This window comes from Pipistrellus hanaki, assembly GCF_964339955.1.
Source record: "Pipistrellus hanaki genome assembly, chromosome: 16".
Taxonomy (NCBI): Eukaryota; Metazoa; Chordata; class Mammalia; order Chiroptera; family Vespertilionidae; genus Pipistrellus; species Pipistrellus hanaki.
Window position 1 is genome coordinate 15454234 of NC_140518.1, and position 17146 is coordinate 15471379.

The 17146-nt window shown below is 55.9% G+C and overlaps 1 protein-coding gene across 7 annotated transcripts in view; it reads right to left on the minus strand.

Annotated features, from left to right (window-relative positions):
* Positions 1–12944: 12944 nt before the first annotated feature.
* AXIN2 (axin 2) overlaps positions 12945–17146 on the minus strand; it is a 58613-nt gene continuing 54411 nt past the window's right edge. For 6 of the 7 annotated variants that reach the window (XM_084864081.1, XM_084864079.1, XM_084864082.1 and 3 more), the window contains one exon: positions 12945–14515. In XM_084864081.1, coding sequence (XP_084720207.1) covers positions 14389–14515 — 127 coding nt within the window. In that variant the 3' untranslated portion in view covers positions 12945–14388. The remainder of the gene's footprint in view (positions 14516–17146) is intronic. The other variant, XR_014793139.1, reaches the window with a different exon arrangement.

The window sequence follows — 17146 nt, forward strand, 5'->3', positions numbered from 1 at the left end:
CAATTAATGCTTCTTTCTCATCGTTGATGTTTTTATCTCTCCCTCTCCCTTCCTCTCTCTGAAAATCAATAAAAACATATTTTTTAAAGGGTGATAGAACTAAGTGAATTCGGCAGGGACATAGAAATCAAGGTGAAAGTTAAAAAAAATCAAATCTATGTAAAGAAGAACTGGAAAATAACATTTAAAATAACATGTATAATAGCATCAAACAACCCCATGAAATACTTAAGAATAAAATTTAAAAAAATAATCCAAAATATGTACACTGAAATGATAAAACGTTACTGAGATAAATAGAAAACACCTAAATAAATGGAAGATATGCTGTGTTCATGGGTTCAGAGACTCGGTGTCATTAAGATTGTTAGTTTTACCCAAATTTATCTATGGATTCAACTCAGCCCCAATCAATATCCCAGAGTTGTGGGTGGCAGTGGGGGGCGAGGGGGTGTTTGGTAGAAATTGATAAGTTTACTGTAAACTTTGTATAGAAATGCAAAAGACCTAAACTATCCAAAACAATTTAAAGAATTGGGAAGAGTTATAAGACCTACTCTAAAGCTACAGTAATAAAGACAGTATTATATCGTCATAAAAACAGACACATTTACCAATGGGATAGATTAGAAAGTTTAGAAATAGACACACACACACACACACACATATTTGGTCAGTTGATTTGTAATGAGGGCACTGAAATAATTCAGCAGAGAAAGAATAGACGTTTCTTTAGAGAAAAGTCTATTAGAGAAACTGGATATCCATATTGGGGGTAGGGTGGGGATGAACCTTAACTCACACAATGGACAACAACTCAACATCAATCACAGAGCTAAACTTTACAAAAGTTAAAATCATAAAAAAAATTTTGGAGGAAAAATAGAAAAAAATTTTTGACCTTGGCATAGCCAAATACTTTTTAGAAAAGACACAAAATGCACTATCAAAAAATGAATCAATTGGATTTCATCAAATCTAAAAATAACTGATGTTCAAAGACATCATTAAAGAATTAAAAAAAAAAATCACAGATGGGTATAAAACACTTGCAATACAAACTTCTGAAAACTTGTATCCAGAATCTATGAAAACCTCTGATAACTCAAAAATAAGAAAAATGGCCGTTTTTAAAAGAGGTCAAAGGTGTGATCAGATATTTCCCAAAACAAGATCTATCAATAGCCAATAGGCACACAAAAAAAGATGGTCCGTGTCATTAGTTGTTAAAGGAATGCAATGAGATACACTACACGGGCACTAGAAGGTTTAGAATTAAAGTGATTTATCAGATCAGATGTTAGAGAGGATGTGGGACAACAGGAACTCTCATGCATTGTCATACATTGTTAGTGGAAATATAAAATTATTAAAAACAGTTTGGCAGTTACCTATGAAGTTAAAAATATACTTACATCCATCCCAATGAGTTCAGTCTAAGAGAAGTGAAAACACATGGTCATGCAGAGCCCTAAATGGATGTGTATAACAGACATTCATAATGTTCCAAAGTTAAAACAGCTCCCGGGTCCACCAACAGGTGAATGGACAACTAAGTCATGGTACATCCATACAATGGACTAAAACTCAGCCATGAAAAGGAACAAGCTGTCAAAACTCTACTAAACAAAAGAAAAAAAACACACAAAAGAAATGAAACACAAAAGAGTACATACTATACAATTCATTTATATTAAACTAGAGGCCCAGTGCATGAAATTCATACACAGGTAAGGTCCCTAGGCCTGGCCAGCAATCAGGGCTGACTGGGACCTTCCTTCTTTCCACACCACCCCCTGGTGGTCAGCGCATGTCCTAGTGCCCGATTGAACTCCCGGTCTTCCAGTGGAACTCTTGAGGGGACACTTTGCATATTAGCCTTTTACATATAGAGATTCTGAAATTCTCCACTGTGAATGATTTTGGCCCCAGGGGACATTTGGAAATATCTGAAAACATTTTAGGTTTGTCACAAGTTGGCGCATGCTCTTGGCATCTAGTGAGTACAGGCTGAGATGCAGCTCAACACTTTGCAATGCACAGGTCAGCCCCTCAGCATAGAAGGACCTGACCCCCACTGTCCACAGTGTCCAGCTTGAGAAACCGGGCTAACAAGGCTGCAGTGAGTGAAAGGGAGCAGCTCATGGCTGCTCTCGGGGCAGGAAAGTCAGCGTGGCCTCCAAAAGGGCACAGGGGTGAAGAAAAGGTGTTACGTTTCCATTGTGGCAAAAGGGAGCATCTTATTTTATGCAAATTATACCTCAATAAAACCAATTTTTAAAAATGATTCTGGCCTAGCTGGCGTGGCTCAGCGGTTGAACCAGGAGGTCATGGTTTGATTCCCAGTCAGGACACATGCCCGGGTTGCGGGCTTAATCCCTAGTGTGGGGCGTGCAGGAGGCAGCTGATTAATGATTCTCTCTCATCATTGATGTTTCTATCTCTCTCTTCCTCTCCCTTCTTCTCTGACATCAATAAAAAATATATTTTTAAACAATGACTCAATGGTACCTTGCAGTATTTTTTTTTTTTCATTCCCACCCATCAGGTAACTAGGAGTGCATGGCTCTTAACTATAAATTACTCCAAGCAAACCTCTCAGTCCTGAAGACAGGGGACCTGAGATACAGCCCCTGGGAAACCCCTCACATCCTACAAAATTGAACCCATGTTTCCTAATTAGAATCGGAAGAGGGTGAACAGCAAGAACAAAGAGGTCCCCTGTCAATCAACAGTATTATAACATTACACTATTACATACACACATCTGTGTTTATATGGACACAGGCACACAAAGGAAGTGCGTGGTAGATGCTAATCATCGTCCCAACCCCACGTTCCTTGGGTTTTTTATCTCTGCACCCATTGATGTTTCAGGAAAGCCAAAAGACTCTTCAACCTCCTACCGAGGGCGCAGTCTTTGGGAACGGAGGCATTGGGAAGGGGAGGCGGCTTCTATGGGGTCATCTTGGAGACCCTACAGGCTTGGAGCCCTTTTTAGTTACTGTCCTTCCTGAGGCTGACCTCGGGTTTCCCTGTGCAATCAACCGTGGGGGGAGCATTTACACCATGGCAATTGGCAAGCGCTGCCAATCGGGGCCTGCCCCCTGGAGAGCTGGTGGTTCAACGGCTGCCAGCGCACCCCTGCCTCTGACTCAGAAAGAAATGAAATTCAGACCGAAAAGAGAACGCGCATGGGCGTGAACATGGATGCTGTGGTTTGGAATTTATGATTTTTTCCCTCTTATGTCATAAGGACACTTGCAACAGCCCCGAATACCTTTCTTCCCTTAAAAACGAGGGGGAGAGGGCGGAGCCTGCATACATTCCACGGCTTCTGTGCCACCGGCTTTCCGATGGCTCAGGAGCCCAGGGGACAGAAGCGCCCTCGCTGCTTCTCCAGAGGAGCAAGTCCAGGCAGGAGAGGGAAGGGTTCCCCAGAGAGCAGGGTTTCTGGCCGGTTTTGCCCTGAGTTGCCTCCAGCTTTCTGACTTGCCAGCCTGGCCCATGAGGCAAAGTTCACTCCCCCACTTCCCAGCCCCAACCCCCCCCTCCTCCCCCGGCCCTGGCCAGAGGACTGATGAGACCGGCCTGCTATCCCAGTTATAGCTCCGTCAGCATCAGCTCCATCAGCATCAGAGAACTGAGGCCTTGGAGGTGGGCGCCACAGAGCGTCCTAGGGCTTGAGGGCTCTCCGGGGATGCATTCAGACGGAATGATGATTTAAAATCCTCAGTAAGGAACCGTGTGGATCACTACGAGAGACCGGGCATGCTCCGGGCTTGGCTATCAGACCTGGAGGGCTGGAGGCCTTCTCCGGGCCCCTCTGGAAGGCAGGTGCAGGGGACCGGCCCGTCCGGTTACCGGGGAAACGAGGATGTGCAGGGAGAGGTGGAGAGCCCCACGTCCAGCAGCCATGAATCTAGGCCGCCTCCCTGGAACCCCGGGCCCCCGGGGGCGGGGATACATCAGCCCTCAGCCCCCGTCCCCCACCAGAACAGGGGGCAGGACAATCTGCTCTCCTGGGTGAACGGAGGGAGGAGACCTCTCGCTGCCATCTCCCTCTGATGGCGGGATTTAAAAAATTGATCAAAAAATAAAAAGAAAGAAAAGTGAGAAGAAAAAAAATAAAGAAAGAAAGAAAGAAAAGAAAGCGAGCGAAGGCGCAGAGGGGGTGCAAACCCTAGGTGGAAATCAATGCAGCCTTTACATCTTCCCCCTGAAAGCCCGCGTCTCTCTGTTGTCTTTGGGAAGCCGCTGAATGGCTGGGAAACTGTTTTTAATAAACAAGAGTTCAAACGCTCGGGCTCCGTAGCCAACAGTCACGCCTTAAACTCTAAACTTTACATGAAAACTCTCCCGGTCCCTTTGAACTCGCCTTCCCTCTCCGGCGGAGCAGTCCAGTGTTTATGCATTTTTCGAGATTGCTGGCAGGATGGAGAGGCGCTTTGAATACTTTCCCCTCTTTAGCAATCTCCTGCCTTCAGAACCCATTAATGCCCCACTCAGCAACATCAAGGTACTGCTTTGAAGTCCCTTCTGGCTACAGGCCTCTCGCACTCTTTGGTTACTGTGCAATCAAATAATTAAATGGATTCTCAGGGAGGGGGGAGAAAATCATTCTTTTCCTTGGTAATTAAACACTCCAGGTCGGACGGGAGTGCCGGGTTGCCAGGGGAGTGAGGATCCTCGAAGGCTCGGAGCCCAGAAGGCTTTCTCGCGGCCCCCAGGGGAGAGAAATAATAAGAGAGTCAGCTCAGTGCTCACTTCCCTGATGTTCTGGCAGTTTCCCTGAGCCCCTGGCTCTCCGATCTCAGGACCTCCCTTCCAGGGGGTGGGAGGGGTGGGGGCGGGCGGGGGGGGGGGAGGGGGGAATGGCATCCCAGCCACTAGGGCCCCTCTGGGGGGATGGGCATTTCTCCACCAGAAGAGCCTGGGAGAGATCGGCTGTTGGAAGACAGGGACCAGAGCGGCCTCGGTCCCAGCGTGATCATGCCCCTAATGTGCTGGGAGAGAGAAGAGGAGAGAGAGAGAGAGAGGGTGGGGTGTGGGGAGGGGCAGGGAGAGAAAAGAGAGAAAGAGGGGTAGGAGGAGGAAGAAAGAAGGAAAGAGGCATGAGAAAGTGCAGGAAGACACTGAATGAGGTGGGGGGGAGTGGGGAGGAGGCAGGCAGAGAGGGGGAGAAAGGGAAGGGGGAGTGGGCAGGCGGGGCAGGCGGGGCGGGACTGCTGAGGGGTGCCTGCCTCTCATCCTTCCCCTCCCATGTCTCCCCCAGGGTTCGCCTCTCCCAGGGCGGACAACTCTCTTTGGGGTACAGCCCCCAACCTGCAAGAGCCTAAGTTACCTTCACCACCTGCTCTACTTTTTTTTTTTTAAGTTATTTTTATTTATTTCAGAGAGGAAGGGAGAGGGAGAGAGGGGGAGAGAGATAGAAACATCAAAGATGAGAGAGAATCATTGACTGGCTGCCTCCTACATGCCCCCTACTGGGGATCAAGCCTGCAACCCAGGCATGTGCCCTTGACAGGAATCGAACCTGGGGCCCTTGGATCTGCAGGCTGAGGCTCTATCCACTGAGCCAAACCGGCTAGGGCTCCCGCTCTACTTTATAGCCTCCACTGCCACCGCCTCTTTCCCTCCTTGTCTTGGCCACACTGGTCCCCTCTCCTGGGATCGCCAGCCCCTGTTCTCCCCATCAACCCACGGACCCTGGGAATTCTGGGAACTCCTAGCACACGTCCCCGGGCTGACTCCCATTGGACCAATGTAAGTCACGTGTTCGCCCGTGAGCCAACCACGGGGAATGGAATCTATTCATTGGCCAGGTCATGTGCCAGTTTTGTAGTTGAGGGTGTTCCCCAAAGGAAAACCAAAGTGCTGCCATCTGGGACCAGAAGCATGGAGGCGGGGCCAGGGGACCACTGCGGGAACACATCTCAGGGATGGTGGAGACTCCTGGGAGGAGTGGCGGGGAGACCCTGTGCTGGGGGCAAAGGGCGGAGAGAAGCCAGGACAGGAAACAAGACCTCATCAAACGTACAAAGGTGGCAGGCGAGGGTCAACGGGACAGGCAAGCGGCAGGCAGATGCACCAAGCGGTGTGATCAGGACCATCGAGACACTCCTTCCCAGCCATTCTTTATATATTTATTATTATTATTATTATTATTATTATTATTATTATTATTATTATTATTTTACAGAGAGGAAGAGAGAGGGATAGACAGTTAGAAACACCAATGAGAGAGATACATCAATCAGCTGCCAACCAAGGTACATGCCCTTGACCCGAATCGAACCCGGGACCTTTCAGTCCGCAGGCTGACGCTCTATCCACTGAGCCAAACCGGTTTCGGCCCCAGCCATTCTTTCCAGGCGGGAAGCATATCCCACAATTCCCGGGAGGCAGGAGCCCATCCTGGGCCTGGTCTGCCTCCTGCCTGCGAGGAGCAGAGGCTGTGCGAGGCCTCTTGTTGGAAAGGAGGTGCCGGTGACCTCGAGTCAGGTCTGCACAGGGACCAGGGCCATTGGCAGGCATGGCCATGAGGTCTGCTCGGGACAATGAATGCCTTCCCGCAGGTCAGACTTCCTGCCAAAAAACTCTGAGATGCTCAGGCCACGTTACTGAGCAAGAGAGCATGCTCCATACTGGAGGGAAACTCAGCATACTAGTATCCATTGGTATCTTCAGGTAGTGGGATGATAGGTGGGTGTTGTTGTTGCTGTTGTTTTTCTTTGTTTTTTTTTGTGTAATTCCATGTATTTTTCAAAATGTTTATGATGCCTATTACTTTTGTGGTCAGGAAAAAAATGCAAATAATGAAAGGGGAAAAAACTCTCTAAGCCGCCCGTGTCACACACGTTTACAAGGCAACCTCTTCCTATCATGATCCACTCTTCCGTGTGGTTCATTTCCTCGCCATCGCTCGGTCCGTCCCTGGGCCCGGCTGGCCCCAGGGCTGGATAATGGGCCTCTGGCGGCGGGAAGCAGGTGGCTGAGGCCGCCCAGCCCTCTCACGAGGCTGGGGGCCCGGAGGGTCTCTGTGCTGCAGGAGGGGGGGGCAGGGGCTGGGCTGGAAGCCGAGGCCGCTTCCCGCTGAGCCGGGCCAGGCTGGGGGAACAGGGCTCAGATGGATGGCAGCTGTGACCCTCCCCCGGGGAGCCCCTCCCCCCCCCCCCCCCCCCGGGCATCTGCTGGGCAGGAAGAATAAACAACAAAGGCCTGTGGCCATCTCAGGCATGCCCAGAAGTGGGTGTCATCTGGAGGCCGCTTCTGCCCAAACCTTTCATGTTGACAAGCCGTGCTGATCAGAAGACTAATTGCTTCTTGCTGCCTTCAGCCTGCCAAGGGCCTGACAGTGATTCACGGAGCGTTTAGAACAACTGATTGCCGCAGGAGACAGCCCCCTCGGGGAAACGGGCACCTGGGCACTCGCTGCCCGCTCGGGCACGGGACCCGAGGCCCGGTTTCCCAGTGAAGGTCCCTGCCAGAGCAGAACCCCTCCCCTGCCCGTCAGGAGGACCCCCAGGACGGGCAGCAGAACCTCGCCCTTGGGGGAACACGGCGGAATCACCCTCACAGGCCCGCACCAAACTCCGGTCGCCTGGGCCGGAAGGTCTCAGAGCTACAGGATGGTTGCTGGCCTTATACCCTCAGCCAGGCCATCTCTGGAGACCGAAATCCCATCCTTCCTCCCAATGACCTATTTTTCGGGTTTTATACCAACGTAGGTTGGAGAGACAGCTGTTACCTGGGCCCAGAGAGAGGCTCAGAGGCCGGTCACCAGCAGGTGGGCAGAGACGCAGGCCGCCCAGGTAGAGCGTGCCCAAGGGAAACAGGCTCAGTCCGCCGGGGCCTGTGGAGGGAGGCGGGCCGGGAGGCCGTCCTTCCGGTGGGCTTGAGGGGAGTCAGGTCTTCTATGGGATCCTAGTAAGTTTCTCTCTCAGGTGATGCTTAGAGTTTCCCTCTTTGCAGATGTGTGGTGTGTGTGTGTGTGTGTGTGTGTGTGTGTGTGCGTGTGTGTGTGTGTGACAGACAGCGGTAGGCACTGCGATTTTATCAGCCCGGGGACAGACACCAGTCCAGGTGTTTGTTGTGGGTGATACCGTGTCCTCCAACGTGGTATGGGGAAGTCCTAACAGCCAGAACCTCAGAAAGGGACCTTGTTTGGAAATAGGGCCTTGGTAGATATAGCCAAGTGAAGCCGGGATCATGGCGGGGGGGCCTGATCCCACAGGCAGGGTGTCCTTAGGAAGAGGGGGGGTCGGGGCGCCGTCACCAACAAGTACCGGGGAGGAGGGACCGTGTGAGAGGACTGTCCTCCTGCCCCTACAGGTCTGGAGGGAGCACGCCCTGAGCCTCCTCGATTTAGGGTTTGCAGCCGGCAGCGCTGTGAGATGGCACATTCCTGTTGTAACTTTATCGTTTGCAGTGCTTTGAGGCAGCAGCTCCGAACTAATACAGCATTTTAACGGCTTGAAGTGACACAGGCTACGAGGTGGATAGGAATCGAAGGGGCTCACGAATGGCATAGGCTGAGCCCTTGGCCGTGACTTTCAGAACCCTGCAGAGCTCACGTGCCCAGGGCGTGTTTATGGGTCCGGGGTCACGGACACGACCCTGTTGTCAGGAAGCAGCCACAGCCACCGCGTGCCCAGGAGCTAGCTAGTGGCTGGACGCCCCCCTGAGTTTGGCCAGCTGCCCCAGCCCCATGCCCCTTGGCCCCCCAGGTGCTGAGAACAGACACAGGCTACGAGGTGGATAGGAATCGAAGGGGCTCACGAATGGCATAGGCTGAGCCCTTGGCCGTGACTTTCAGAACCCTGCAGAGCTCACGTGCCCAGGGCGTGTTTATGGGTCCGGGGTCACGGACACGACCCTGTTGTCAGGAAGCAGCCACAGCCACCGCGTGCCCAGGAGCTAGCTAGTGGCTGGACGCCCCCCTGAGTTTGGCCAGCTGCCCCAGCCCCACGCCCCTGGGCCCCCCGGGTGCTGAGAACAGATGCCCACGTGGCCTGCCATGAAGCCCCATGTCCGTGACTTGGTTGGTCCCCGGACAAGAGCTGAAGGGAGGCACCCCTGCCTCCCAGGGAGCGAACCTCAACGGCGGGACCCGCTTCGCACCCAGACACAGAGCAGTGTGCAGGGCGTGTCCAGCTCCCCCCTCTCTGCAGCACCAGAAAGCACGTCTGGAGCGAAGAGGAAGGAAGGTCGCGAGGGGAATTCACAGCCTCCGCCATGGCTGGAGCTGCCAGATTGCACGCCAGGCGCCCAGTTAAGTTTGAATTTTAAGTTTGGAGGATGGAGTGCCGTCCGATGTTGGGTGAAGGCGGGTGGTGTGGTCACTGGCGGTCGGATGAATGTGCCCTGGCTCTGTCGAGGTGGAGGCGTGGGCTCTGTCTCTGCAAAGCTCATAGGCATAGATGTCTGAGCCACAGGCCTTGCTCTTGGGGTGGCTTACACCTCAGGGCAGGAGCGCTGAAAAGTTGGGACAGTGAGCATCCAACGAGCATCCGAGAGCCCAGAGGGTCCTGAGCGGGAAGCCTGGGCGAGAGGAAAGGGGAGTGTGGGGGGAGCTGGGCTTTGCATGACAGGTGAGAGCAAGGAGGGAAAAGGGCTGAGCCGAGTCAGGCATGCAGACCGGATGGTGGGGATTGGCAGCGAGTGTAGCCGCCGACATGCACGAGGCCCTTCTCGCAGCCAGACTCCCTCCCGAGACCGAGCACCCCCGCCGCTCCCATGGGTGCCGTGAAGGAAGCCATGACTTTCCCACCCTACAGACACAGCCCGGGTTCGGGAAAGTCATCGCTCAAGGCTGCCCAGCTCACAAGCGGCAGCGGTGCCAGCACGGCGGGCCTGGCTCAGGGAGGAGGGCCAGCCCCGCACGCCCAGGCTGAGATGTGCATCGAGGGCTCGGACACGGCTTGGAGTCAACCACGGGCAGGCACGGGGCACCGGAGACAGAAGGACGCTGCCTCCGACGGTCGGCAGGACGTGGCCACAGCTCCCAGGGGACCTGTGATGCAGAAGTTCCACCTGGAAAACCTTCATCCTGACCATTCAAGACTCGCCAGCTCTGAAGACGGCGGGAGCTTTTAGCTACAAAGATTCCACTACGATGTGACTTCCGATCTCAGACTTCGGAAACCAGGGAAATGGCCAACCGCGTCATTAGCTCAATAGGTGAGCGTTCAGCCGGACCTTAAAGTCATGTTGTGGAATCTAGGAGAATATCGATGGGAATGGAAATATGCCAATGGCCTGTTAGTGCGTGAAAAATGAAGATTACAAGATAGTGAATACTATGTGGTCTTGTGTGTGTGTGTGTGTGTGTGTGTGTGCGAGCGTGCGCACGTGTGTCAGTGGGGTGTGTGTAAGTGGGTTGTGTGTGGGGGGGTGGCTGTGGGGTGTGTGTGGGTGTCAGTGGAGTGTGTGTGAGTGGGGTGTGTGTGTGGCTGTGGGGTGTGTGGGTGTCAGTGGAGTGTGTGTGTGAGTGGGGTGTGTGTGAGTGGGTTGTGTGTGGGGGGGGTGGCTGTGGGGTGTGTGTGTGTGTCAGTGGAGTGTGTGTGTGAGTGGGGTGTGTGTGAGTGGGGTGTGTGTGGGGGGGTGGCTGTGGGGTGTGTGTGTGTCAGTGGAGTGTGTGTGTGAGTGGGGTGTGTGGGTGGCAGTGGGGTGTGTGTGCGCTACCACTTCCTGGGACAAGTCACAGAACCCAGTGGATGCCCCTCTCTTGTCAGATTGTTAGAAAACCCGGTTTAAAGGGAAACAATGACAGTAAGGAAGCTGGGAATCACTTTTTGAACCACCTATGTAATTTGGGGAGTTTCTGCACAACCCAATTATTTACTAAAGGTAAAAGAGCTAACAAACGAAAAAGACCCACCACTAAACAACAAGGAAAAAGCCAGCCTGGCCGAGTGATTCAAATAGACCAGAGCCTCGGCTTCGGGGTCACTGCCAGCGTCCTTCGCTTGGCGGCTGACTGGCCCGGCAGGTTCTGGGCGAGGAGGGAGTAGAACAGGGTCCTTTGTCCGCACCCTGCACTTCCAGCCCCATCCACCACGTCCCCTGAGGTGCGAGTCCACATGTTTCCAAGTATTTTCTTCAAGTCTGGGAAAGGTCACCTGGGGAAGGTCACAGACTTGCAGAAAAATGTCAGATGCTTTGGGCCAAAGCTCAGCTCTAGTTGGAAGTCTGTTTCCCAGTCAAACACCCTGTCAGCCTTTGCCCACCGCCTCCTTGGTTCTGTGCCAGGGGCCGGGAGGCAGGGCCAACGCCCAGGGGTGGGAGCAGGAGGGGGAGGGGAGATCACAGGAGGGGCTGGTAAGACCGCCTCACCTCCCTCGGCCATACCAGCAGCCTGGGAGCGGGCCCCTTTAGCACCCGCCTCCTGTATGAGGAAACTGGCTCCCCGAGAGCCGGAGGGGGACTCGGATCCAGCCCGCACTTCACCCGATTCGCTGGTCAGCAATCAATCAGAAAACAGGCCCGAGCTCTCGGAGGCGCCCGATGAGGGCTGGGGAGCCGAGACCCATTGCAGCTGGGCTGGAGAATGGGGACGACCCAGGAGGACGAGAGGGGGCAACTCCGATGGCCCAGGCGCCACAGGAGGGGCCGAGCACACAGGGCCTGGCCCTGGGTCTGGGGCGGGCGGGCCACAGCTCCCAGGTGAGACCGGGGACGGAGAAGGGCAGGTTCGGGAAGAGCGGGGTGTCCAATGGTTTGGGGACAGGGAAGAGAGGGGCGGACAGCACCAGCATGGTTAGCTCAGCGGTCACTAACCTTTCAGACCTCACCGACCACCTGTGGTCCACTGACCACCGATGGGTGACCGCTGGTTTAGCTTTTTCCTTCGAGTCCAGACCCCTTTAAGGATGGAATGGAAGCAGAGGCCCTCCCCCGGGGAAGGCACAGGTGATTCGACAAGGTCAGAGCCCACCTCCCGAGCACCTGGCTGTGAACGTGGGCGCGGAGAGCGCCGGGCCTCTCAGGAGAGGTACAATATGAGCAGGCGTGATGCTTACAGAGGCGGGGGCACCGTAAACCACCCCCCCCCCACCCCCAGCGTGCACAGCAGGCCGCCTGTTTCCTGGGATTGGAAAGAGCCTTCCAGTTCTGGAAGTGGGTTCGGGGACCCCTGCCGTGAGCCCCTTTCCCAGCTAGAAGGGGAGGGGGTGCAAGCTGCCTCCTGGAGGCCGAGGTCAAGGCTCCCACAGGCTCTCACCCACCTACTCGCCCAGCAGCAGCGCCTGAGGCCAGGGCTCTGCCACTGAGGGTGGGCGGGCATCACCCCTCCCCACAGCCAGGACCAGCGCGACGACCCGGCCAGCCTCAGGCTTGCTCGCGGCAGGGGCAAGCCATCCCCACCCCGCTGTCATCACACGCCCTTTATTTCTAAGGACAGTTCATCCTCGGACTCTAAAACAAACAACATGCTCCCCCAGATGGGGACACAGCCCAGCGCCCTGAGTGCTTGTCTTTGTTGAGCTAACTGCCCGCCAGCCTCCATGGCCAGTGGACTGAAGTGTCCACTGACGGTGCTGAAAGCCCTTGTCCCCCCTTCCTGGGCCCCTGCCACTTTCCCAGCCCGGCCCCGCACCGGGCTCAGGTTCAGGGGTCCCTCGGGACTTTCCAGATTGACACCCGTTTCCTGAGGCTCCTCACCTCCAAGATCCCAACTGAAACCCGTCAGCCCTCCTCACCGCACTCACCTGCCTGCCTGGACACCTGCCTGGGAGGGCGGGCAGGCCAGATGGAAGGCGGTCTGACCCACAGGCGTCCTCAGGCGGCTCCCAGGCGAAGGGATGTTTTCCAGAGTCCAGGTGGGACCGAGGCAGGTGCTCACACACACACAGGCTTCCTCTGCCCCGCCCCCGCCCCCGCCCCCCCCCCCCGCCCCGGGGATTCCAAGAGGAGGCCAGCGTGGTTTTTTTTTTTTTTTTTGAAAAATATAGAACTTTAATAAAGGCTACATCTCTTTTAATTACAATAATTATTGTACCAAGTAATTCTCCTTAAATGAACTCTTTTATAATGCATAATTTACAGTATAAGTAGAACAAAAATGCCATGGCAAAAAAAAGTCATTGGAGTACAAGACTTGTAATAAAAAGGCATAAAATATTATTTATACATAAACCCCTTTCAAAAAACAAGGGAAAGCTCGAGCCCTCAATATAGGGCGACACACGGATGGGGACTCCGTGCAGGTACAGGTACTGTACTGATTCCGAGTCAAGCACTAGAGATAGTGGATTATTAATACTCCTTCGCCGGACGGTATATACAGACGTATAGTACAGGCAACGGGCAGACAGAATGCACAGATTAACTTAATACAAAAGCCCCGGGGGGGGGGGGGGGCAGACGAAGGTGCTGCTAGGTCTTCCCATAGCTTCTCGCTCCCATGCGGGGCGGGGGCGGGGGCAGGGGCAGGTGCTTTCCAGAGTGACTGTGGCCCAGAGTAAAAAAAAAAAAGGGGGGGGGGGGGGGAAGGGGCAGAGGGGAGGGTGCTAGAAGGAGTGACTCCAATGAATGCACGCTGAACCTCGGGGTTCTCACGGGCCTCGGTGGGGAACTACGGGGTGTTATGGGATGACTTGGGGGGGCCCCCAGGAGGCCTGCTTTGCCCTTCCCAGCCCCCCTGCCCCCTCCCCCCAATAAAAAAAGAGGAGAAAGAAACAGCTGTGCTCAGCAATGAACATCCAACAAGGCGACCCCAAGTGGCGGTGATGTGGCAACGTCAAGTCAAACCTCAAGACCCTTTTTGACAACATACAGCAGCACAGAAAAAAAAAAAAAAGAGAGAAAAAAATGCACCGATTTCTGCATGTCCGCCAGTGGCAGGGCACCCCTAGACACGCTACCTTCACTCGGAGAAAACGCAGGGCGGGGCGCGACCCCACTGTTGACGACGACGCCGCACCTGCGCCCCGCGCTCAGAACCCCGAAAACCCCCCGCCGCCCCCTCCCGTGGCGTCAGCAGCAGCATATCCGTAAACCGGGGCCAGGGACAGTCACGTGTTCAATAAATATCGGTAAGGGTTCCGGTTCGGGGAAGCTGTACACAGTCCCTCTCAGTTCACAGGTCTCGGGTCCCTAGGAAGTCATAGGTGACGGACGGCCGTCTCTCAGACGCCGCGGGCATCTTCGACGGCCGGGAGTGGTCATGGTTTCAATAAATAGTTCGGGCTTCTCGTAGCTCGGTACCCAGCGCGTGAAGGACGAAAAACCACCCTCCCCCCACCCTCCCAAGGCCCGGTGGGCAACTCTTCCCTAGACTTTGTCTTCATTGCTTTTTTTTTCCTTTTCTTTTCTTGTTAATTCCTTCTTTGTGATGCTCGGCGGTGGCTCGCGTTCCAGGCCGCGGGCAGGGGCTGCCCCGCCGGCTCAGTCGATCCGCTCCACCTTGCCCAGGATCCGGCCCTCGTACATGGGCAGCACCGTCTCGTCGTCCCAGACCTCCTCGAACACCGCGCCGCACGCAAACTCGTCGCTGGCCTTTTTGAAGTAATACCTTAACAGGAAAAGAAACAAAAACAAAAAAGCATCTCGGTGAAAGTGCATTTCCTGCCTGGAGAGAAGCGTGGGGCAATGCTAAGGCACAGCGGGCGTGAAGGCAGGCCTCGGCCCTTAGCTGGCCGAGGGGACCCGGGGCCCCCCGAGCCAAGGGCACAGGCGGGTGCAGAGTGCCCTGCCTGCAGCTCCGACGAGGCTGCGGCCCTCCGCCCGGAGCTGCTGCCGTCGCCATCACTCCGCTGCGGAGAGCGCACCTTGCCCAGCACAGCTGTCTGTCTCCTTTTTCATTGGGGGGAGGGGGGTGCGGGGGAAGGAGGGGTCCCTTAGAGACCCCAGACCAGCCACCCGACGACGTGGCCACTTCCTCCTGATCTTTCCCCGGCCAGCACCCAGCTGCCAACTCCACCGGCTGGTCTCTGGGGCAGCCACCCCCCCCCTCCAGGGTCAAACACGAAGGGCCCTCCCGTTATGCCCAATGATGAGAGGTTTCCTTTACCCCACCCCGGCCCTTTTCCTCCGAAGGCTGTTCATTGTATGGACTCAAAGGAGCAGTCTCTCCGGGCGGCCTCTCCGAGGCCCCTTCGGGAACGGTGCCCCCCGTCCCCAGCGAGGGGCACCCCTCCATTGGGTCCCACACACCCAGTCCCCGGGATGGGGGCAGGGCCGGGGGCCTGTCTACAAAACCCAGTTGTGTGTCTCAGGGTTATGGCTGTATTTTGTTCTTGCTCTTTCTCTTAAAATCAGTTCCCCTTGGTGTGTGCTATGTTTTTTTTTTCTTCTTTAATGAAGGCGAGCCAAATACTTTCCTGGGAGATAAGACTGAGTCAAGTCAGACAGCTGGGTTTAGTCAAGGCCCTTTGTTTGCAGCGTTCCCGGCCCAGCTGAAGCGCGGCCCGGGGCCCGCGGTGCGAGCACGGCCTGGGGCCCGCGGTGCGAGCACGGCCTGTGCGGGGGGCCGGGGGGCCGGGAGGAAGGGGGTGAGCGAGCGGGAGGGGCCCCGGGCACCGGACACTCTGGCGGGAAGACTCCTTTTCCGGAGGAAGAGGCTCCGGTGCCGATGCCACCCCGCGCCGACCCCCGGGTCCCCCAGCCGGCTCTCACGGCAAACACGCCACGACCTTTCGCACAATTGCACCCTCTTCCAGAACGGAGAGAGGCCACATTCTCCCCCCCCCCCACCCCCCACTTCAAACGTGCTGGCGGCCCTGCCCTCCCCCAGCCGCGGGCTTTTCTAGGGCACCGCGCTCTAGGTGGCAAACGCCGCTGTCCTCTGACATCTGGCACCAATCGCGCCTGGCACCGCGAGGGGCCGCTCTCCTCTGAACCTCCGCCACGGCGATTGCTCAACGCGGCCCGGTCCCCGGGCCTTTTCCTGTGGGGGTGCGGGGGGGGGATTGAATGCTGGAGCATCACCCTTATTGGGGGGGAGGGAGGTGAGGCATGGCACCATGTGCCCCCACGGCCCCGGAGGAGGGGGAGCCCGCTCCGGCCAGGAGGGCCGGCGGAGCGATAAGGAGGGGAGGGAGGGGCCTGGCCACAGGCTGATCCAATCAGTCAGGAATGTGAGCCCGGCCGTGTGCGAGGCTGTGTGCATTAGAGGGGAGGCCGGCGGCTTCAAAGCCGGCTTATTAAGTGCGCCGGGGAGAGAGAGAGAGAAATCAGAGCCAGATGTGGCCGGAGCGGCTGCGCCCAGCCTCCCTGCAGCCGCTCCGCTCGGCCCCTGTCCCCGAAGGTTACCGGCAGGTCCCCCGGGCCCGGCCGAGCCAAAGCCGAGATCAAAACGGGTCCCTGGAGGCGCCCCCGTGGGATGAGTTTCACCTGGTGTCCGTCCCGATCAAACGGCGGCGGCCAGGCCCCTCCGCCCGGACCCCCACTCAAGCCTCTGACGGGGTCAGCGGGTCACAGCCCAGGTGTGTCGTCGGGAAGGACTGAAGCCGCTCCGCACCCCGCTCCTCGGCCACCGGAACCCCACCCCTTCCTCCGCCCCAGCCACCCCTCCGCCCCTGCCCCGACCAGCGGCTGGTGGAGGTGGCTGCTCCTGGTGGCAGGAGGCAGCCGATCAGTGATTCTCTCTTGTCACTGATATTTCTCTCTCTCTCCCTCTCCCTTCTTCCCTAAAATCAATAAAAATATTGAAGTCACGGGTGCTGGGGCCCTGGAGGTGGAGTCCCACACACACACACACACACACACACACACACACACACACACGAGGCAGGTGGTACGCCCTTGCCTGCCCCTCGTCCCAGGCCTCCGCACAGTCCCCGGGGAGGAAGGCCACGGGGGAGGGCAGGTGGGGCTGGGTGAGTTAAGGTGCAGTCACTACCTGTCGCCAGGTAAGGGGAACAGGGACAGGAAACGGGCCCTCCGCTCTAATCCGGCCTGGGTCCCCCGCAGGCCGGGGTGGGCATCTCCATGGTGCAGAGCGGGAAAGGAAGCCCAGAAGGTGGGCCAGTTCCCCTCCTAGGACCCCTGTCCACCCGGTGCCCACCCACAGGTCCTGCCTATCCCATCTGTTTTTAAAAAAATATTTTTATTGATTTTAGGGAAGAAGGGAGAGAAAGAGAAACATCAATGACGACAGAGAAACATCGGTCGGCTGCCTCCTGCATGCCCCACGCTGGGGATT